At 51.9% G+C, this 23045-nt stretch overlaps 1 protein-coding gene across 1 annotated transcript; it reads right to left on the reverse strand.

Moving 5' to 3' along the window:
* Nucleotides 1-676: 676 nt before the first annotated feature.
* On the reverse strand, nucleotides 677-21264 carry MOGAT2 (monoacylglycerol O-acyltransferase 2). Its single transcript, XM_030333961.1, has 6 exons — nucleotides 21088-21264; nucleotides 13797-13975; nucleotides 4682-4886; nucleotides 3913-4087; nucleotides 3075-3274; nucleotides 677-897 (listed from the first exon to the last, which is right to left on the reverse strand). The coding sequence occupies exons 1-6, from the start codon at nucleotides 21176-21178 to the stop codon at nucleotides 743-745; spliced, it is 1005 nt and encodes a 334-aa protein (XP_030189821.1). The 5' UTR covers nucleotides 21179-21264; the 3' UTR covers nucleotides 677-742.
* Between the last annotated feature and the right edge of the window lie 1781 nt (nucleotides 21265-23045).

A 23045-nucleotide genomic window follows, 5' to 3' on the forward strand; every position in this document is an offset into this window, starting at 1 on the left:
CCCACCTTTCTGTGTCAAGGTCAGGGGCTGAAATGACCGTGAATGAGTAAGAGGTGCCTCATGGAGCTCTCTGCCTATGTAATGTCAGAGCTTAGGCTCAGGGTTCATCTCAGTCAGTCAGGGAAACTGAGGCTCAGAGGGAGGGTGAAGAGGTCTGCCCACTGTCATATAGCCAGTGACAGAGCACGGTTCTCCTCATCCACCTTTCGGGCCCCTGTGGCTGCCAGTCTACAGTGCAGAGGACCCAGAAACTCACAGGGGCCTGGCATGAGTGCGGAGGCCTCAAGGCCACCTCCTCCTCTCTGGCTCAGGGAGGGAGGAGACGGAACATGTAGGGTGCAGGATGAGGGACCCTGTAGGAGATGGGGCTGGAGCCTGGGGCTTCTTTTGTGCTGTTACTCAAGGTAGAGGAAGGAAGACCTGGTTGCCGTTCTCTTTCTCTGCCTATTGAGTGACATTATAACCGGGGAGAGAGACCTCAGAAATCACTCTCTTCCAGCCCCCTCTCCCATTCACAGAGGAGGAGGCCAAGGAGAGGGAGGCTCGCAGCAGCTTCACAGCGGGAGTGCAAACCAGCGACGCCCAAACTGGCAGCTGAGACTTGGGGCCTGGCATGGTTGGATTTGCAGAAGTTTGGGAAGGCTGTGACCGTGTGCTCAACAGACACCTCCAGGAAGCCTTCTCAGATCGCAGCACCTCCAGCTGGGCTCCCTAATGCCAGCCCTGGCCTCTGGGGAGGCCCTCAGCAGAACTCCAAGTGCTGGTCCACAGGGACGTTGTACTTGAGCTTGTGGGCTTCGAAGAGGTCACACAGCTCCTTGATGTAGCGCCGGTGAAGCTTGTCCACCTCCTCCTGCGAGGGATGCAGTGTCTTCTGCACCTCAATGGGCTTTCCCACTGCAAGACACAAATGTGGGTGCTGGCCCAGAGCAGGAGTCATGGGGTTGCAGGGGACCTTGGGGCAGGTGCCCACCCCCATGGTCATCTCTGCAGGAAACTGCTCTTACTGCCATCCCTTTCAGCCCTGTTTTGGGTGATGGATTCTAAGATGTTATAGCAACTCCAAGATTCTGACTCAGTAACCATACCAACTGGCATTGCAATGCGCTCTGCAATGTGCCAGGCACTTTCCGTGCATTAGCTCTAATCCTCATAACAACCCTCTGGGGATAGAAACTCTCACTATTCCCGGTTGACAGGGGAGGCAACGAGGCTCAGAGAAGTTAAGTAACTTGTTCAAGGCCACACAGCCAGGAAGAAACAGTTCTAGTTTTTAAATCCCAGGGATATGCTCTTAATTTTCAGGCTATACTGTTTGGGGAGCCCAAGATGTCATGATTAGAAGCGCCTGTAGTTCGGGGCGCCTGGGTGGCTCAGTCGGTTGGGCGTCCAACTTCAGCTCAGATCATGATCTTCTGCCTTGTGGGTTCGAGCCCCTTATCAGGCTCAGTGCTGACAGCTCAGAGCCTAAAGCCTGCTTGGATTCTGTCTCCACCTCTCTGTCCCTCCCCTGCTTGCTCTCTCTCTCTCTCTCAAATATAAATAAACATTAAAAAGAGAAAAAGAGGGGCGCCTAGGTGGCACAGTCGGTTAAGCGTCCGACTTCAGCCAGGTCACGATCTCGCGGTCCATGAGTTCGAGCCCCGCGTCGGGCTCTGGGCTGATGGCTCAGAGCCTGGAGCCTGTTTCTGATTCTGTGTCTCCCTCTCTCTCTGCCCCTCCCCCGTTCATGCTCTGTCTCTCTCTGTCCCCAAAAAAATAAACGTTGAAAAAAAAAATTAAAAAAAAAAAAGAGAAAAAGAGGTGCCTGTAGCTCTCGGGTGAGGTGGGCCAACTGCCCAGACAGCAATTCTTACCGCCCCCGCCCCCCCCCCCGGCCTGTAATGCCCCCTTTGTTCTAGGGAGAAATCAAGAAGCCCTAACTAACCTCTTCCTCTGGTTCTTCCTGGCTGGGAAGGTAGCTCCCTTGACTTTTCCTTTTGGGAATAGCTCTGGAGGCAGCAGCAGGATTTTTTTTAACCTTTAAAAAATTTGTCTTTAATATTTATTTTTGAGAGAGAGAGTATGAACAAGGGAGGAGCAGAGAGACAGGGAGACACAGAATCTGAAGAAGGCTCCAGAGCCTGAAGAAGTCAGCACGGAGCCCGATGCAGGGCTCGAACTTACCAACTACAAAAGATAACGTTACCTGAGCGGAAGTCAGACGCTTAACTGACTGAGGCACTCAGGTGCCCCAGAGGCAGCAGCGGTATTAACATGCATGAAAATATTGCCACAATAAAACAGGAAAAGTCATGGCGGAGGGGATTCACCAAGTCTGTGCTCAACTAACAAATAAATGGATGGATAAAGAGGAATGGACCTCTCTCGATAGGCTTTCTCAGAGGGATCTGGTTGGGATCCAAGAAGAAAGCAAATAAGGAGTCCAAATTGCTGAAAAAGTAGGGCTGAGTCCATGCATTAAGGCTCATACCCATTATTTACGGGAAAATCCCTCAGGCTCTAACCCAAGCCTATTGATTGCTACTCTACACAATTCTAACAGACTTGGGATGCTCTTTCCTAGTATTCACCTTCTCCAATGAGCCCTATTAGATCTTCTAGGTCAGAATTAAACTCTTCTTCTCTAGCATAATAAAGAGTCAAATAGGTCCCCATTCAGTCCTCAATTTTGTTACTCAAAGGCAGTGTGATCTTTTGGAAGTTACTTAACCTCTCTGAGCCTCAGTTTGCCACGAGTGAAATAGGGATAATAGTCCCTACCTGGAAGGCTCTTAGGCTAAATTGAGCTGCTGCAGGTAAGGAAGCCAGTGCAGTGCCTGGCACGCAGCAGGTACCCTGTAATCAGTAGTGACTGCTGTTCTTCGTGCCTCTGTTACGGTTCCCATCCCAAAGTGCCCTGTATTAGGGTTATCTGCTTGCGTGTATGTTTCCCAGTCTAGAATGTGAGCTCCATGAGGGCGACGATGTGTCTGACCCGTCTCCATGTCCCCCTTGCAGCACATAGTCCAGGTCCCTTTCCCTGGAGCCGACCCCTGTCCCCCCCCACCCCACCAGCCTGGCTCTCAGCTCACCCACGGTGGTGATGGGCTGGCGGTAGGGTATAAGACCAAAGCTGTACTGGAAGACGCCACGGCCATGGAAGAGCGGGAGGGAGATACCCATGATCTTCTGCAGCCGGTCCTGTATGCAGCGCAACCAGGAGCCGGGAGAATTCTCCACCTGGTCAAATAGTTCATTCTCCCCGAAGGAGAAGATCGGAACGAGAGCAGCCCTGGAGGGAGATAGGAGAGACCACGTGTGGAAGGCCCTAAAGAAGACCCCAGCTAGCTTCCTGCCTGGACCCGGTGACCAGGAATTGGAGCAGAGGACAGAGCCCTGGGCCAGGAGTGGGAAGACTGAGTTGCCTACCAGACCTGCCGTACCTTTGCTTTCTGAACTCGGGCAGGTCCTGGGCCCTCTCAGGGCCACAATCTCCCAGTTGTAACAGGACAGGTAGACCGGAATGCTTCAGAGAGTCCTCCCAGATATAAAACATCTGTGGACTTTGTAGAAAACCTCTCTCCGGCTCCAGCTAACTTGTATTCTTCAAAGACGCTTCGAAGTAGAAGAGCTCTGTGATATGCCCCAAACTCCATTTTCCCAGAGCCCATAGATATCAGATCTCGGGCCAGCTTCGGGCAAATATATCCCTTCCCACCTAGTCCCTTTGATCACCACACTTGTCTTCTGAAATCTTTTCTGGGTATTTGGGCACGACATAGTACGGATCTCCCCAAGATAGAATCTTCATTGCAAAGGGACTAAGACTCTCCCTGTCCCAATACAATCTGCATTAGTCTCTGCTGTCTTCCCGCCCAAATCTAATCCTTGCCCATCTCCAGCTGAACGGAGAGCCCTCTTCCCAGATACCCGTGCATCAGGGCGAGTCTGACGAAGCCCTTGCGGTTCCGCAACAACAGCGTGTAGGCCCCGGGCCTGGCATTCAGTGCCTCCTGGGCACCCCCTATGATGATGGCCAGCAGATTGCCACCTTCTTTCCTGTTGAGAATGTGAGCAGCGCTCTCCTTGTCTGATGTGACCAGCCCTGGGAAGAGAAGAAGGTGGTCAGGTACGGGGCAAGGGGACAGGGACTGTCAAGTGGATGTGAGCCAAGAAAGCGATCACCAAAAGTGACCATAGAGGCCTGGGTCCCCACCCCACCCACTCCAGCTTGGAGTTCCCTGAGGACTGGAACTGAGTTCTCTCCCTTTTCCTGACACCCTCGCCAAGCTCACGGCCCCACATGGTGCTGTGGGAAGTACTTCCTTGGGTCTAGCCACCTTCTCCTATTGCACATGTTCTTGTAAGAAATACAGAACCGTTGGGGCACCTGGGCGCTCAGTCGGTTTAGCATCGGACTTCGGCTCAGGTCATGATCTCACCGTTAGGGAGTTTGAGCCCTGCGTCAGACTCTGTGCTGACAGCTCGGAGCCTGGAGCCTGCTTCGGATTCTGTGTCTCCCTCTCTCTCTGCCCATCCTTGCTCGTGCTCTGTCTCTGTCCCTGTTTCTCTCTCTCTCTCAAAAATAAATAAACATTACAAAAAAAAAAGTACAGAACGGTTGGCACCCTTGCCACAATGCCTCTTCCCATGCCTCCAGCCTCATCCTCTTGGACTACCCCAGGGTGTAAAGACTCACCCCCCGACATGATGTAATCCCTGAAGAAGGGGACCCGGAACCACAGGGTCAGCATCATCAGATGGGGGCGGATGCCAGGGAAGAGCGAAGGGAAGCCTGTGCTCTCGGTGCACAGGTTGACAAAGGCTCCAGCAGCCAGGACCCCGTGAGGGTGGAAGCCGGCAAGGTAGTTCCGGGAGGGGTCCAGCTCGGCGGTCTTGACCAGCTGCAAGGACAGCAACCTGGTGAGCCAGAGCTGGACCTGCGTGCCGACCCCGACTGTGCCACTCATCAGTGTCGCTCCCCCTCTCTGAGCCTCAGGCTCTTAAGAAGATCGAGATATGATGTGTGAAGGCACCCAATGATACCGTCTCAGATTCACTGCTGGCTTCGGACAAATTGCTTCCCTCTCGGGGTCTTCATCTGTAAAATGGGGACATTTAGCCTTCCTTCCATTCAGCCTGCCTTCCTCCCAGGACTGCTGAGAAGCTCGAGTCTGTTGGTGTCCTGGAATTACCAAGATTACTACAGGACCGGATATAATTCGAAGGCATCAGAGGGACACACGGGGGCACCAGCCTGCTGCAAAAGGCCCATTTCCACAAATCTCAATATAAGAAAAATTGGCACTGAAGACCTGGGAGTGAGCATTCGCAAGGTATAGCAGGAGTGGTTGAAAGAGCATGCAGTCCAGGAGGCTGGCCCTAGTCCTCTTTACCCTTCTGGACAAAGCAAGTGTCTCCCTGTGGCTCCCTGCTCCCCCGACGCCAGACCTCCATCGCCCCTTCATCACGCTCTTTCCCCAGCCCTGGGCTCTGCTGGCCAGCAACTTGCCAGAGTCTGGGCAGACCGGCAGCATGGAGCGGGGAGCAGGGACCACGAGTCATCGCACATTGACTTGGGAGAGGAGAGCTGTTGTCCTTAGCGGCTCCAGGATGAAGTGGGGTGAGGGTGAAGGGCAGGAAGTGAGCTAACAAATGCTGCTCTCAGCCCATTACTGGACAGTCTGCTCCATGGCTCAGTCTGCAAAGATTGCTGCGGTGGGCAGTGAGTGTGTGTGTGTGTGTGTGTGTGTGTATGTGTGTGTGTGTGTGTGTGTGTGTGTGTGTGTATGGGGGCAATCCCTTCCCCACCCTGCCAGGACCCGCAGGCCCACCCTTTACACGGTCCTGCACCCTGGGAGCCACAGCCATCAGAGTTTGAAGGCTCTTGAGGTCCCTGGCCCATGACCCAAGCCCCTGGCAGGAGGGTCTCTGATAGGACTAGCCAGTCCCTGCAATCTGCACTCCTGGGCGTGGGACAGTCCTTTCCACTCTGGGTCAGCTTTGCCAGGGTGAAAGTTCACCCTGTCATCAAGCTAAAACTTGCGGCAGGTGACTCCCTGAGGATTCTTGTTGCTGCCTTTGTGGTCCAGGAGGACTGGCTACCTTCTCTTGGAGCCTGGAGAGCCTTGGCGCAGGGTTGGGGGTGGGGGGTGATGGGCAGCAATGGGGATCTGAGCCTGTCCACCCCATCGAGGCTGAACAGCCCCAGATTCTCCTGCACTTGGTTTCTGTAACCCACCCTCCTGCCCAGTATGGCCCCCAGTTACCCACTGACGCTTTACAGAAAGGCTGCAGGGACCACAGCTGGGGAGACCATTGCCTCCTGTACGAAGACAAACCCCTTCCACTCATGCAGTGAGGACTTGCTGGATATGAAAATAAAGATGGGACAGAGAAATCTCTGGCTATTCTCAGTGAGAAAGGTGCTTGCACAGGCACCCATCTGGTGGTGTTTCCCTACACACATACCTGGCTCCCCTCACGGAAGCACCAGCACATGAATTCCTTCTCAGCCAGCGGGAAGGCAATTTTGTACAACCTCCATGAAGGCGATTTGGCAATAGCTGTCACAACCACAAAGTGGAATTGACCTTTTACCCTAGCAACTCCACCACTGGGGAATTGCGTGTACTTGTGCAGAATGATATTAACCACGGCATCTTTTTTTTTGTACCGCCATCAACCCCGCATCGCCTCCAATGTCCACCGACAGGGCCCGTTCAGACAAATTGTGAAACGTTTGCCCCTCTGCAGCCCTAGGGAAGTATGGCAAAGATCTCCCTGGCCTGGAAGGGGAAGGTGGCCACAATCCCTCGTCAGGACAGAGCAACGGGCAAGACGGTGCGTTCAGAATGCCGCTGACCGGGCTGGCAGAGGGGGCACGCGCTTGCTTGTGTGTGGACAAACGCTGGTCGACGCGGTTGCCTCTGGGGAGGGAAGGGAGGAAATGAGAATTGAGGTGGGGTGGGGACCCTTTACCATACACCCTTTTGTCCCTTCGGAATTCTGAACAAGAACGTATGACTTATTTTAAATGAACAATGAATGTATGAATGAACAAAACAAATGAATCAACGAAAGAAAGGATCATCCTTGATAAAGAAGGCTTTGTGTGTTGAGACACATCCTGGTGAATGTGAGCGCCTGTGTCTAGACGTGTGTGCCAATACTTGCACGTGCAGTTACGTGTGCGTGACCTGGTGTGTGCACTGATGGGTTGTCACTGTCCACCGAGGCCTGGTCTGCACCTCCCTAGACATAGTCTCTACTGCTGTTTTTCTGCGCTAACCTCTTCTATCTGTCCCCTGGGCCCAAGTGGTGTCACCCCCTCGCTGTGAGGGTCTTTTTATTATTTTTATTTTATTTGATCTATTTATTTTTATTTTTTACAATTTATTTATTTTTTAATTTACATCCAAGTCAGTTAGCATATGGTGCAACAGTGATTTCGGGAGTAGATTCCTTAGTGTCCCTTCCCCATTTAGCCCATTCCCCCTCCCACACTGCCTCCAGTAACCCTTAGTTTGTTCTCTATATTTAAGAGTCTCTTATGTTTTGTCCCCCTCCCTGTTTTTATATTATTTTTGCTTTCCTTCCCTTATGTTCATTATATTTGTTTTGCTTCCCTTCCCTTATGTTCATCTGTTTTGTCTCTTAAAGTCCTCATAGGAATGAAGTCATATGATGTTTGTCTTTCTCTGACTGACCAATTTCACTTAGCATAATACCCTCCAGTTCCATCCACGTAGTTGCAAATGGCAAGATTTCATTCTTTTTGATTGCCGAGTAACACTCCATTGTATATATATACCACATCTTCTTTATCCATTCATCCATCAATGGACATTTGGGCTCTTTCCATACTTTGGCTATTGTCGATAGTGCTGCTATAAACATGGGGGGTGCATGTGTCCCTTCGAAACAGCGCACCTGTATCCCATGGATAAATGCCTAGTAGTGCAATTGCTGGGCCGTAGGGTCTGTGAGGGTCTTGAGATTAAGACCACCTGTCTGATGCCTCACCTGACCCAAGTATGGGTCTGGAACAGAGGCGATGCTCCAGAAAGACTGGAATGAAGGAAGAATGAACACATGAATAGAGGAGGCTGATGCAGCCTCAGAAGGAAGGCCCGGTTCTGCTGCCAGCTCACATGACCTTCGCCAGGCCCCTGCACTCCCCATGCCTCAGTTTCCTCTCTATCCCCCAAGACAGTGATAATGCCTCCCTGGCAGCGTTGCTACTGGGTTCGGGTGAGGTAAACAGAGAGGGGAAGGTTTATAAAGCGCTGTGTTCTCTGCCTTGCTCCCTCAGTTCTCTTAAGGAAGAAGTGGGACTAAGCAAAGACAGATGGGTGTCTGGGGAAGGCCTTCTCTGGGTGTGTGTCATGGCAGGCTGCGTACCAGGCAGTGACTGGAGAACGGGATGGCCAGGGTGCTAGACTCTGGCCAGGGTGCATATATATGTGTATATATATATATTAATATATATATATATATATATATATACACACATATAATTACCATAAAATTCACCTTTTTTGAAGTGTGCAATTCAGCGGTTTTAGTATCCTTCAGAAGTGAACAACCATCACCCCTATATAATTCCAGAGCATTTTCAACACCCCAAAGAGAAACCCCATACCCATTAGCAGTCACTCCCCATACTGTAGCCCCTGGTAACCACTAACCTGCTTTCTGTGTCTATGTGCTTATTGCCTACTGCCTATGTGTCTATTTGCCTATTCTGGGTGCTTCCTGCACACGGAATCACACAATACGGCCTTTTGTGTCTGTCTTCTTTCACTGTAGCAGAATGTCTTCAAGGTCCATCCATGTTGAAGCATATATCAGTACTTCATTCCTTTTTATGACTGAATACTATTCCATTGCATGGATATACGATATTTGTTGTTCATTTATCACTTGACAGACATTGAAATGATTTCCAACCTTTGGCCATTACAAATAACGTAGGCACGAACACTTGCACATTAGTCTTTGTGTGAACACGTTTTCAATTCTCCCAGGGGTGTCACTACTTTGAACCCCAAGACCCTGCCTAGAAGACCACAGCCCTGTGGAATGAGAGAGGCATCTCAAGGAGAGGGCATCTGGACCATGGGTGGGAAAGAGGACCACGAGGGCTGTGTCTCTGCCCTGTCTGCCCAGTCCCATCTCTCAACAAATGCCCTCATGCCTTCTTACACTCTTGGGGTGACCCAAATGCCTCAAGAACCCACTGTCCTGATGGCCCCTTTACGGTTCACAGATCACCCACACCACTAGCCTGTGTGACCGTGGCCCTCGGGAGGTCGGCTGCTGCAGTGTGAGAGCCCCCATTTGATGGTTGCGCAAACTGAGATGCAGAGGGGTAAGTGACCTGCCCAAAGCCGCACGGATGACCTGAGCTCAGTTCTGCTGTCTCCCGCACAGAGCACCAGAGCACCAGGCCGGGAAGTCTTTGTTCCAGACACAGAGAGCTACCTGGAGACTCAGGACTATCTCTGGGGTCTTTTCCTTTTTAGTCAAACTTGGAATGTCCAGGCGGTTAGCTTCAGGAGAAGGTGGTTCCTCCATCGGCAACCAGGTCCAGGCCCTGGAGAACCTGTTCATGACCTATATATGTACCTTGATTGCTTGGCAGTTTAAAAATGCAGGGCAAGCAAGGTTTGGTTCAGTAGTCTGGCTCTGGCCTTGGGCATCCCATTTGTGGCAGATTTCCCAGAGGATTCTGCCATATATCAGGGTTTGAGAATCACTGCTTTAAACCAAAGGAATCCCCTTCCAGCTTTAGGCCGTTGGCCGCGCACACGCATGCGTGTATGGGGGTGGGGGGGCGGGGAGACTGGGTCCTTGCCTGCCTCCTCCCATCATGGCCAGATGAAAAGAAAGGCTTTGAGCCACCACCCCCTCCTTAGCTGGTGAGTTCTCCACCCTGCCCTCACTGAGCACTGAGCAGACAGAACAGACACCCATTGACATCTGCAGCTATATTCCCTCAGTTCTGAGAAGCTCCTTTTTTTCACATCTTAACGTTATGCTATCAAGATGCATTTGACAATTTTAATTGGAAGAACTTTTTTCTTAGTGGTACATAAAATACCGGTATGTTTTACCATCAAGGATATCTTAGAGTTGAAGACATGCAGGATGCACCAAGCACAGAGAGCTGGAAAGAGTGCCCCAGGCGGTGCGCATTCCCAGCACCTACTGTGCGTCAGGCACCTCAGGACACCTGCTTTCTCCATCTTCTGTTCACTCTGCAAGGGAAGTACTGGTGGCAACGGCTCCGTTTTACAGACAAGCAAACTGAGACACAAGGTCAATCCACTTGTTCTAGGTCACATAGCTAGTAAAGTCGCAGAGGCAAGATCTTAACACAAGCAGCCTGGCTCTGTGTGTGTAACCTGTGGGCTCTGCCGCCTTGTAGGAGTCCCCAAGCGAAAGGTGGTGGGGGTTAACGGGGTCAAGGGGTGCACTTCAGGTGACGGCACCAGCCCAAGTGACACAGCTCATGCCTGGAGAGCTGACAGCAAAGGGGGCAGGTGAGGCGTGAGCATGGGTCCAGAGTCCAGGGACCCAGAGTCTAATTTTTGCAGGCCAGGCAAAAATTAGGTTTGATTTTAGGTGTCGTGGGAGTCCCCGCTGTGTTTTAACGTTTTGTGAGTATCATGGCTGCTGTGTGCAGGATGGACGGTAGGGGGCGTCGGCGGAAGCAAAGCCCAGATAAAAGAAATGATTGGTTAGGATTTAGGTAGTGAGTGGGGGAGGAGAGAAGGGTGAGACCCGGAGAAGTTTGGGAGTCAGACCCCAAGCTTCAGAGCAGCAGCTTTCAACCGGGGACATGTGGTAACGTCTACAGACATTTTTGGTTGTCACAACGGGGAGAGGGGAGTGCTACTGCCATCCAGTGGGGGAGAGGCCAGGGATGAAGACAGACCCCTCCCCCCAATACGGACACACCTACAACAATCATTCCGTGTCAAATGTCCACGTGCCCAGGGGCAGAAAGCCTCCTGACAGCTGCGGGCTGGGAGCAGGGGTGGGAGGAGGGGATAGCAAGGACTGGAAGTGAGCAGGAAGGGAACCCCTCATCCCTCCCTGCAGGGCAGCCTTAGGGCTGAGGGGAGAGCTGTGCCCAACGCAGAGGTAAGACTCCTGGGAGGGTCCTGAGGACGGGCGCAGGTCTCTGTGTAGGAAGACCCTCTCACAGGCAGAGCCCTCCCATGATGAAAGGAGCCACCAGCAGGAGGAAGTGTCACCCCGTCCAAGTGTAAGCTGGAGATCTGTCCTGGGCAGGTGGCTGGCTACCTACCAGGTTAAGAGACCCCAGTATGCTGGGAGGGGGCCGGGCTGGGAGGTGGGGCACGAAGTCCCTAGTGATGCCTGCAGGGCTGTGGAGGAACCGAGGGATGTCCCAGGTGTGGGTGAGGAGGTGTTCCGCACTGTCCCCAGCCTGCAGCATTTCCTGACACCAGGTCACCGCCCGGCCACAGCACTCCACCCCTCAGGCCTGGGCCTGTGTAAACAGTGTTTGCTCTGGGGTGATGAAATCTTCACAGGGGAAACCCAGCTTTGGGGCTGGTTTTCAGCATGAGGTGGGATCGGCGCCTCCTCTGCAAAACATTGCCCGATTCTTCATCACTGGCTCTTTAGGAATCCTCTAGCATAAGTGTAGAAAGCTGCAAGGCCCAGAAACAGCGTTCCTAATCTTGCTCGAAATTCCATCACTAGACGCTAGTTCATAAAATCACACGGAGAACTGACAGAAGCTCAGAAACCCACTCGCATTTGACAGAGCAGCGCGGAGGCTTGTGAATGTGGGAGAGCTGCGGCAGAGCTGAGGCTCCCTACCCTCCGGCCACCCCAAGATCTCCGCGGGGCCTGCGCTGTAAAGGTGTGTGGAAGAGTGGGAAGGTCTCCCGGGAGGAGGTGGGGAAGGGAATCTGCAGGCCACAGCCCCACCCCTGCAGGCTCCCAGCCTAGGACAGGCGAAGTCAAAGCGCATGCCATCTCGCCCTCTGCTGGCCACCCGGCGGTACTGCTCACGCTCTGCCGGGGTGACGCACCAGGCCGGCCCGTGGGCAGCAATCCTGAAACACTACAGTGGAACGAACTGTGGCAAATCAGGGCAGCGTCCCACCAGTGTCAATAGTGCCGAGGTTGAGAGACCCTCCTCGAGGGCTGCCTGGCTGGGGGAGGATCAGGAAGAGCAGTGGAGGGGATAGGCACAGACCCTGCTTGTGTACGCTGACAAGATCTTGGGAGGGCACCGTGCAGAGGAAGCAAATATGGGAAGACCTCCCCCAATCTGGACCCTCAGGTTAGCCTCAGCACTGCCCATTCACTCTGCCCTTCAACATCTGTCACTCCTCACGAGGGTAGAAATCCCTGCCACTCAACTTCCTGCCCTCTGCCCAGCTCCTGCCCTGCTGTCTTGCCCTGCCCTGCCCTGTCCCACCCTTGCCCTTTGCCCAGGAGGCCCTGCTTACTGTGGTGCTAGGGGCTTCTGTATCCCAGCTCTTGCCTTGCTTTTGCTAGTCCTTGTCGGGCCCCCAGGACTGTAAGAAGGGAGCAAGGCAGCAGCCCTGAGTCCCATGCTGAGTGCCCACGAGTCAGTGAGTTGTTTAACCTCTGTGAGCCTGTGTTCTCCCTCCCCTCCCCCTCCCCGCCCTTTATGAGCTGGGGACCTAATTCCAGCAGGGGCAGGAGGAGGCGGGGCTCCAGGATGGGGTGGGAGAAGCCAGGCAGGTGTGAAGGTCAGAACAGTAGAGCTCTGGGCTGTCAGAGTCCTCCACAGCACGTGCAAGCTTCCCCAGAGTCCCCACTGACTTAGTAAAATAACACTAGCTCCTAGTTTACTGAGAACCTACAAGGTGCTTTCCTGACATCTCAGTGAATCCATCCAACTCAGTGATGTATGGCATTATCCCTTTACATATGAGGAAACTGAGGCTAAGAGAGGCTGTGAAACTCACCAAGGTCGCAGCTGGTTTGTGGCAGACTGGTATTAAGACCTAGTCTGTCCAGCTCCAGAGGCCACACTCTGTGCCTTTCTTCTCCTCTATTTCCAGGGAACGGCCAGCTGACCCTGCCTGGCACCTCTCTGTGTCCCCACTGCCTTCCTACCCTGTCCCATCTGGCCAATAAGCCATCCCTGCCCAGCTGCTTATATCTGAGGGTTTAGTCTATCTGTGATTCGGTAAAAGGAGCCAAGGGGTCTGTTAAATCCCAGGGTCTGTTTCACTCAGGACTGACATTTGAGTCCAAGATCGAGTACCCACAACGAAATGAGATGTCCTGAGTCACAGTGAGAGATTCAAAAGCGCTCAGAGTAGGAGGGCTCAGTCTGCTTCCTGAGGAAGCTTCCTGGGGAAACTGAGGTTCCGAATAGGGCAAGACCTTGCTCAAGAATTTGTTGAGTGGCATTGGTCACACCTTTGTCTCTCTCAGACTGTCATTCTCCTCATCTGATGAAATGTGGGGCTAGATGGTCTCTTAGGACCTTGAGTTTATTACATTCACCCCCATACCTGACTGCCACGGGGTTTACACCTTTAAGATACGTATGTGTGCCACACTATATGCCCCACAGAGCGCCTTCCAACCCTGTACACTTATCATTACTCACATTGGCCCCACATCCCCGCAGATGGGAAACCATGGCCAGAGAGAAACTGGACTCTTTCCTAGGCCACATAGTGGCATGGCCAAATAAACCCCTACCTCCCCGCCCAGTACTCTACTCCCTGCACACAGGACCATGCTTCCTCCACGGACATGGCCATGCTCCATCCAGTCCCAGTACTCACCGAGACAGGGAAATAGTCCCTCATGTACTTCCACAAGAAGCAGCGCCTTATTGCTTGGAAGGACCTGCCCCCCTGCCGTGGCTTTTCTTGGTCCAGGTACCACCAGGTCGCATACAGGACACTGAACAACCAGTATCTGGTGAACAGGAGGCCCACGAAGACGACAACACAGATCTGGGCTGGGAGGGAAGCAGGAGCCATCAGTGGTCAGGTCTGAGAGGAAGGACGTAAGGCTGTCCACGCTGAGTCCGCCCATATGCCCAGCACTAGCAGCACGAACCTGTCCAGCCCGTGGCCCCGGGAGGAAGAGATCGGCTCCCCACTCCTTCAAGGAGGGAATGCACCTGCCAATGTCACGCTGGGAGCACAGATTTGAACCCTAGGCAGGCTGAACTTCAAAACTCACTTTTCCCACTGTACTGGGTCCCGGACCCTGGTCTTCCCTCTCCCCCTCCTTCTCCCCAGTAAAATAGTCTGCATTCACCAGGTGCTCAATGCTCGCTGGACAACTGATTGGGTTATTTCTTTCTAGTTTCCATCGCCTGGGACCTTGGAGAAAACGGAGACACTTTTTCTCTGCCCAGCCCTCTTTCTGTTGACCCTCTGCCCTGTTTTCCCACAGATAGAGCTGGCCAGATCCTCCTTTCATTGAAGCCCTTTCATGGCCTTCCCATAACCGGAGGCACTGCCCAGCCAGCTCAGCCTGGCATTCAAGCTCCGCGTGAGCTGGCCCTACCTGCCTCCTGCTCCAGCCTCACCTCAACCACGCGCACCCCCAATGCTCTGGCCACACGGCCTGCTGTGTTCCTACAGCTCACTCAGCTCTTTCAATCCCTTAGCTTTTGCTCGTGCTGATTCCTCCGCTTGCAGTGCCTTTCCTGGTTGAAGGAGGAAGGGAGAAAGAGGCCACGCGCTGGCTGGACCAGGCCCAGCGAGGAATTCCCCCTCTGACCTACAGTTCCGAATCCCTTGCCATAAGCTAGCATCCCAGCTTCATCCCAGGGGCAGCTGGTCTGTGGGCCATCCCTAATCTGATGCTGAGGGAAAGAATATTCCCAGGGAATATGGCTCCTTCCCCTTCCTATTTCCTCTACTCAACACCGTGCACTTATCCTCTTAAAGAAGGTCGGCTTCCTGTTGTATATTCTACTTGAAAGTAAGGCAGATGGGGCCTGTCACTCGTGGCAGGTTTCCTGGAGGTGGGGACTTTTGACCCAGTCCGAACAGTGGCAAAATTCATAAGCCCAGACGACGTAGAATTGGGGCTCACAGATGTTCACTTTACACAGAGCACCTCCGACATGCCAGTGCTGGTGGTAGAGCCGTGAACGACAGACACAAAGTCCTGCCCTCGTTGCACCCGGGCACTTCGTCTTTTAAATTGTTATTGAGGTTGACAGGAAGCCATCAAAATGTTCGAGGAGAAAGCAGGCAAAAACCTCTTTGATCTTGCCCGCAGCAATTTCTTACTCAACAGGTCTCCGGAGGCAAGGGAAACAAAAGCAAAAATGAACTCCTGGGACCTCATCAAAATAAAAAGCTTCTGCACAGCGAAGGAAACAATCAGCAAAACTAAAAGGCAACCGACAGAATGGGAGAATATATTTGCAAATGACATATCCGATAAAGGGTTAGTATCCAGAATCTACAAAGAACTTCTCAAACTCAACATCCAAAAAACAAAGAATCCCGCGAAGAAATGGGCAAAAGACATGAATAGACCCTTCTCCAAAGACATCCGGATGGCCAACCGACACATGAAAAAATGCTCAACATCATCATCATCATCAGGGAAATACAAATCAAAACCACAATGAGATACCACCTCACACCTGTCAGAATGGCTAACATTAACAACTCAGGCAACAACAGATGTTGGCGAGGATGCGGAGAAAGAGGAACCCTTTTGCACTGCTGGGGGGAATGCAAACTGGGGCAGCCATTCTGGAAAACAGTATGGAGGTTTCTCAAAAAACTAAAAATAGAACTACCCTATAACCCAGCAATTGCACTACTAGGTATTTATCCAAGGGATATAGGAGTGCTGTTTTGAAGGGGCACATGCACCCCAATGTTTACAGCAGCACTATCAACAATAGCCAAAGTATGGAAAGAGCCCAAATGTCCATCGATGGACGAATGGATAAAGAAAATGTGGTATATATATATACAATGGAGTATTACTCGGCAATCCAAAAGAATGAAATCTTGCCATTTGCAACTACGTGGATGGAACTGGAGGGTATTATGCTAAGTGAAATTAGTCAGTCAGAGAAAGACAAAAATCATATGACTTCACTCCTATGAGGACTTTAAGAGACAAAACAGATGAACATAAGGGTAGGGAAACAAAAAATAATATGAAAACAGGGAGGGGGACAGAACAGAAGAGACTTATAAATATGGAGAACAAACTGAGGGTTGTTGGAGGGGTTGTGGGAGGGGGGATGGGCTAAATGGGTAAGGGGCACTAAGGAATCTACCGAAATCATTGCTTCGCTATATACTAACTAATTAGGATGTAAATTTTAAAAAATAAAAAATAAAGTTAAGCCAAAAAAAATTGTTATTGAGGTTAAAAGATGCGTAACATAAAGTTTGTCGCCTTAACCGTGTCTAAGCTCACAGTTCAGTGGCAATGAGTTCATTCACATCCCTACTGCCCATCTCCAGACCTCTTCATCTTCCCAAACTGAACCGCTGTACCTGTTCAACACTGACTCCCCGTGCCCCTCCCCCATTCCCTGCCAGCTGCCGTTTGATTTTCGGTCTCTACAAATTGGACTATTCTAGGAACCTCCTATGAGAAGAATCATGAGGTGTTTGTCTTTTTGCGACTGGCTTATTTCACTTAGCATAACGTCCTGACGGTCATTCGTGTTATCCATGTTGTAGCAGCATGTGTCAGAATGGCCCTCCCTTTTTTGGCTGGAAAATATTCCGTTGCGTGTATATATCACATTTTGTTTATCCCATTCATCTGTCAGTGGACCAATGGACACTTGGGTTCCTTCTACCTTTTCCCTTTACTCTAAAATATTATTAAACTGGTTACTAATAATGAAAAATGGGGAGGCCTCACGTACAAACCCTGACATCTGCTATGTCTTGAAAAACTAGAAGAGGGGTGCCTGGGCGGCTCAGTCGGTTAAGCGTCCGGCTTTGCCTAAGGTCATGATCTCTCGGTTTGTTGAGTTCAAGCCCCACGTCGCGCTCTGTGCTGACAGCTCAGAGCCTGGAGCCTGCTTCGGATTTGTGCCCCCCTCTCCCTCTGCCCCTTCCCCGCATGCACTTGGTCATGTTCTGTCTCTCACAATTAGATGAACATTAAAAAAAAAAAAAGATGAAAAGAGCAAATGTTTAAAAAAAAAAAAAGAAAAAGAAAACTAGAAGAAACGGTAGCCCTGAGTCGCTGCTCTCATGGTCAGCCCCTCCCTCCCACATCCCCCACATTCCCAGACCTGTGGGCCAGTTTCTGCCTCAACAGTGCTTTATCCTCACCTAGGCCTTGCAGTTCCTGGAGGGGGTGGGAAAGGACCATTAAGGGCTTGTGGGTTGGTCACCTGTTTGTCTTAAATATTTTTTGTTTTAAGTTTACTTATGTATTTTGAGAGAGACAGAGAGAGCATGAGCTGGGGAGGGCCATAGAGAGAGAGAGAGAGAGGGAGAGAGAGAGAGAGAGAGAGAGAGAGAGAATCCCAAGCAGGCTCTGTGCCATCAGCACAGAGCCCGACATGGAGCTCTAACTCACCAAGCCATGAGAGATCATGACCTGAGCCAAAATCAAGAGTCGGATGCTTAACTGACTGAGCCACCCAAGTGCCCCTTAAATATTTTTTAATAACAACTTTGAAAGAGAAAGTTGTAGCAGAGTGGGAATAAAATGCCACCATTTATATGAAAAAGAACATTAGCACTTATATATGGCTGCACACGTGTAGAGGAGAAAAAGAGCCCACAGCTCTGGAGGAAGGACAAAGATAGCAGGAGGCTTGAGTTAAATTTTATTTATTTCCTTTTCCACATTAAAAGTTTTTAATGGGGAAAAAAAGTTTAAGAACCCCAGCTAGGCCCCTCTCCCCTTAGGCAAAATCAGAAGTCTCTGTAGGTATCTCCCACTTTAAGAAAACCAGCTTGAGAGGGGCTCCTGGGTGGCTTCGTCAGTTAAGTGGCCCACTTCTGCTAAGGTCATGATCTCATGGTTGGTGAGTTTGAGTCCCTCGTGGGGCTCTGTGCTGACAACAGGGAGCCTGCTTGGGATTCTCTCTCTCCCTCTCTCTCTCTGCCCCTCTCCTGCACTCGTGCGTCTGTGTGTGTGTGTGTGTGTGTGTGTGTGTGTCTCAAAAAGTGAATAGATGTTAAAAAAAATAAAATAAAATAAAAACCAGCTTGAGAGAATAAAAACAAATGGCTAATAGTGGCTATCTGGAGGGTAGGATTTGGGGAAGTCTATTGCTTTTAGGACACACATTATGTTTGAATGTTTTACAATAGCACGTATCAGTTTTGTGGTCAGAAAAAGACGTTAAGATAAAACACACAGGGCATTGGCAACGGACCAGAAAGATCTCCCCCACACCCACCATCCCCCTCACCCTCAGCTCACCCTTCAACTCCTCTCAGCAGACAAACCTCGAGGCTACAGGTCACTTAGGATGGGAGACACTTTCTTTCACTTAATCCTCACGACTCTGAGAGGAAACATTTTAAACCTGACTTTACGAAGGTCCAGAGAGGGTACACCAATTGGTTAAGGTCACACAGCAAGCTGGGAGGATGGAACCTAGGATTCAACTCTACCATTTTGGTAGCATCATGCTCCCATTTATTCACTCAACAAATATTCACGGACTCCGACTCTTGACACTTGTAGGAGCAGGAATTGCCGCTGAGGACACAGACGAGCTGTTTGAATGGCGCTTACCTTCCTGGGTGAGTTATAGAGGAGAGGAAAGGGAACAGTAAGCAAGTTACCCACTTGGGAGGTATTCGGCTGTTGGCCCTGAGTCCTTAGTGCCAAGTCCTAGTTGACTTCTCCGGCCACTTCTCTGGCTTCTGCCATTCCCCAGAATGTCTCCTCTGACACCAGCATCTACCAGCTATTCAGTAAATGTGTAGTCTTTACTCCTCCACCGGAAGCCTTTACTCTCGGGCCTGCCTTTCAATCCTGCCCTGTGGACCCATCTCCTAAGTAGCTCTGAATGGAGCCATTTCTCTCCACCCACTGCCAGCCTCCCTAGACCAGGGTGGGCAATCTTTTTTTTTGAAGGGACAGGTTACCAATATTTTAGACTTTGAGACTCAAGAGGCAACTTGGAGGCTATCACATAGGGATCTAACCGTTTAAAATGCAACCATTTAAAAATGTAAAAATCCTTCTTAGCTCATAAACTTTACAAATACAAAAACAGTCAGTGGGCTGGATTTGGCCCATGGGCCATAATGTGGTGACCCCTGATGTAGGCAGTGATTGCTCCAGCCATCAGTCCATTCTCCCATAATCCAAACTGTAGATACATCCACCGTGCAGCCACAGGGTCCTTTGGCACACAGATTAGACCTTGTCACTCCCCTACCTAAAGCCCTTCTGAAGCTCCCCTTCGCCCCCAGGAAAAGGGATACGGTAAAACCTTCTTGTCCTAGCACCAGTGAGCCCAGATCCCCTTTCTCAGCTGGCCTCCCTCTAGTCCTCCAGGCCCAGGGCTACTTGACCTCTCTGTGCTGCTCCTGACATTCCCAGGCTCCTACTCCCCAGGCCTGCAGGGCTGGGGGACGGAGGCAAGGTGGGTGCAGCGGCAAGGACAAACCCAATCACGCTCACAAAGCTCACGCGAGACACGTGCATGATGAACCTCATTCTGTGTGATCCCTAGGCCACAGCCCACCTCTGGGCGCCCGGTGACCTTTGTTCAGGAGCCAGCAAACTCGTAGCATGCCCTGGGTTTGGCCTCCTTCCCCAGGCTCTATCTGCCCTTTAGTCTCTTCGCCTCACCTGCTCCCACGCCCTCTGCTCTCTCCCCTCTCTCTGCTCCTCCTTCCCTTTCTTCCTTTGGCTGTGGAAGGAGCCCGGGACTCAGGCCCTACAACCTTGGGCAGTTAGGGTACTCGGTTTCTCTGCTCGTCTTTGTACCAGCGATAACCAGGGATATTTCATGTTTAACTACGCTTGGCACGGAGACACAGATGAATTGTAAGCCATGTAAGGTGCTGGAGGGCATGCTTTTCCGGGGGTGATTCCTTCAGCTGCAGAATTGTGAGGGGGTTCTGCAGGAGCACCTGGTATGTGTGGGGTGTGGGGGGGTGTGTGGAGGGGGCTGGGGGGGTGTGGGGGTAAAATGGCTGTTGACCAGCCTGTACAGAGTATGCCCATATTGTAACACCTTGCATCAATGCACAGGCTGGACACCAGCCGTTGGGGAAGCCGTGCCTGCCCAGTCTCACGCTGGCAGAGGAGGTGAAGAATCCCACATGCCCCCAGTCACCCTCTTCCCATGCTCAGCCCTGGGAATGTCCTCTGAATGTCCTGCTGAAGAAATGTCCTCTTCAGCAGAGGGGAGTTGGGGCAAGTGTGGTCTCCCTGGCCACGATCAACGTGCTCACGGTGGGGGTAGGGTGGGTAGGGGAACCTACGCATGTTTCCCGTGGGATCCCAGCCCAGGGGTTGGACCAGATGTGTGCTGGGCAGAGCAAGCACGTTCTTCACTTCACCCCACAGCAGCCCGGCAAGAGCAGCTTTGGTATTCCCATTCTACAGCTGATGCAGTAGAGGCCCGCAGAGGTCAGCATGGGTCCAGTGAGGTCACGCGGATGCTCGGTTGCCCAGCCAGAGTCTGACCCAGGCTTGTCTGGGACCCCGCTCACTCCCCTGGGTCCTTTCCTTGTTCCCCTCTCTTTCCCCACCTGCCAGTCTCAGTGTCCTCCTCTCTGAAAGGAAGGAAAGAAACCCATTCCCTCTGAGGAGCCTGGAAATTTCCCACAATCACCTAGATCCTTCCCCACACCACCAGGCCGCCTGAGGCAGGGTCTCTGTCCCAGTACTAAAGTAGGTGGAACCCCCACCCCAGGAAAGCTCGGTAACCTGCTGGAAGCCACAGGTGATGGCTTCTACCCCACCCTACCCCCACACCCTGCCACGCCCTCCAAAGCCTCCAGGCGGGGGACTTTTCGGGAAGGGGCTCTGAGCACAACAAAGCCCCCTTTCGAATGGATGTCTTTCCACCATGGATGCACTGTGTGCGCCCGAAGCGGCAGATGCCCGTGGTCTCCCAGCCCCCAGCCCATCTCTCCTTACCCAGGGCCAGGAAGGAGAAGACCCACTGCAGGACCATGAAGGTCTGCAGCCGGCGCTCCCACGGCACGAACAGGGGTGCAAACTCCACCATGCTGGCTCCTCCGCTGGCTCCAGAGGCTTCTCTGAGCACTGCAGTCGTGTCTGAGACACCGGCTGGTTTTTGTTGCCACTGGAGGTTGCGTCAGCATTTGTAGGGGGGTGGGAGGAGGGGTGTGCCCTTCCCAGCCCCACCCAGCCTCAAGGCCTTTGGCCGGGACCTGTTTCCGAGGAGAAACCTTTGAATCCACCTGCCCTGGGTCTAGCTAAAGGGAGGGGAAAAAAAAAGGAAGTGTGTCAGCCTTATCCAGGATAGTTGCCTCCTCAGGCAGGGCCTTATCTGCTGCTGATTTCTCTCTGCCTGTTCGAATCTTACCCTTCACTTGGAAGGTGATTTCCCCAAGCAGAATAATGCAATCCTGTCCTCCTGTATCCGATGAGCTGGCTCCAGAAATTATCTCCCCTCTCTCTCCTGTCATGTCCACGGCTCGCCCGCTACAAACATGCAGTCATAGCGCTCACCTAAAAATTCCTTGGCCCCACCATCTCCTCCCCCCCTGCCTCATTTCTCAGCTTGCCTGCACAGCACAACTCTTGGGAGAGCTGTCTGCGGGCCACACCTTCGCCCCCCTCTCTGTCCGCCCCATACTTCAGACGCCACCATTCCCTGGAACTGTCCTCGACAGAAGTCCACTAATGGCCTCCATGTTGCTAAGTCTAGGGTCAATTCTCAGATCTCTTCTTACCCCATCAGCAGACTGAGACACGGTTGATTACTCCCTCCTCCTTGAAATCACCTGGCCCGTGGATGGCACACTCTCCTGGTTTCCTTCCTGCCTCTCTGGCTGCTCCTTTGTGGCTCTCATCCTTTACCCGATGACATGTTTGAGCACCTTCCTGCCCCCTCAGTCCTTGGACCTTCTCTCTCCTCTCTACGCTCTCTCCCTTGGAGATCTCATCCGCCCTCGTGGCCTTGTATTCTACCTATACGATGAAGGCTTTCAGATCTCCGTCTCTAGCTCTGCTCTCCCCCTGGGGCTCCAGACTTGAATATCTAGGTGGCTACTTGACATCTTCACTTGAGAGCCTGCCGGACGCCTCCATCATAGAATGTCTAAAGACTGAACTTGTGGGGCGCCTGGGTGGCGCAGTCGGTTAAGCGTCCGACTTCAGCCAGGTCACGATCTCGTGGTCCGGGAGTTCGAGCCCCGCGTCAGGCTCTGGGCTGATGGCTCGGAGCCTGGAGCCTCTTTCCTATTCTGTGTCTCCCTCTCTCTCTGCCCCTCCCCCGTTCATGCTCTGTCTCTCTCTGTCCCAAAAATAAATAAAAACGTGGAAGAAAAAAAAATTAAAAAAAAAAAAAAAAGACTGAACTTGAATTCTCCTTACCTGCCCCCGCCAACCTCTCCTCTCCTCTTTGCCATCTCAGTGAAGGATAACTCCACGAACTTGGCTCCTCATGCTAAAACCTTAGTCACACCAGACTCGTTCTCTCCCCCTCCATCCACAGCCATTGGTCAATTCTCCTAAATCTCTCCTGCATTTTAAATTGAAGTGTATCAAACGTACAGTAAAATGCACAGATCCTGGGCAGAGTGACATGCCTTCACAAAGTGAACACGCTTACGGAACTACCACTCTGAGCAAAAAAATGGAACATGATCAGCACCCTGGCCAGCCACTCTCCTCCTCCCTGTAGGCCACCACGGTCCTTATCTCACTTTGAACTTCATGAAAAGTGAATCTTACAGGGTATACTCTTTGGGGACTGCCTTCTTTGGCCCCAGATTGCATTTGTAGTACGTTTGTTCCCATGGCCATATAGGATTTACTGGGTGCGTATGCCACAATTTATCCAGTTTACTGCCGAGAGGCATTCAGGTTGTCACCTGTTTTCTGAATGTGATGAGTTGTACTGCTCT

This window comes from Lynx canadensis, chromosome D1 (assembly GCF_007474595.2).
Source record: "Lynx canadensis isolate LIC74 chromosome D1, mLynCan4.pri.v2, whole genome shotgun sequence".
In the NCBI taxonomy this organism is placed as follows: Eukaryota; Metazoa; Chordata; class Mammalia; order Carnivora; family Felidae; genus Lynx; species Lynx canadensis.

Bases quoted from the DNA above. Each gene is read 5' to 3' on its own strand.
- MOGAT2 (XM_030333961.1), bottom strand. From the start codon at position 21,178: ATGGTGGAGTTTGCACCCCTGTTCGTGCCGTGGGAGCGCCGGCTGCAG. The intron at 13,976-21,087 runs GTAAGGAGAGAT...CTTCCCTCCCAG, and splicing joins CTTCTCCTTCCTGGCCCTGG to CCCAGATCTGTGTTGTCGTC. The intron at 4,088-4,681 runs GTGAGTCTTTAC...TTCTCTTCCCAG, and splicing joins GGATTACATCATGTCGGGGG to GGCTGGTCACATCAGACAAG.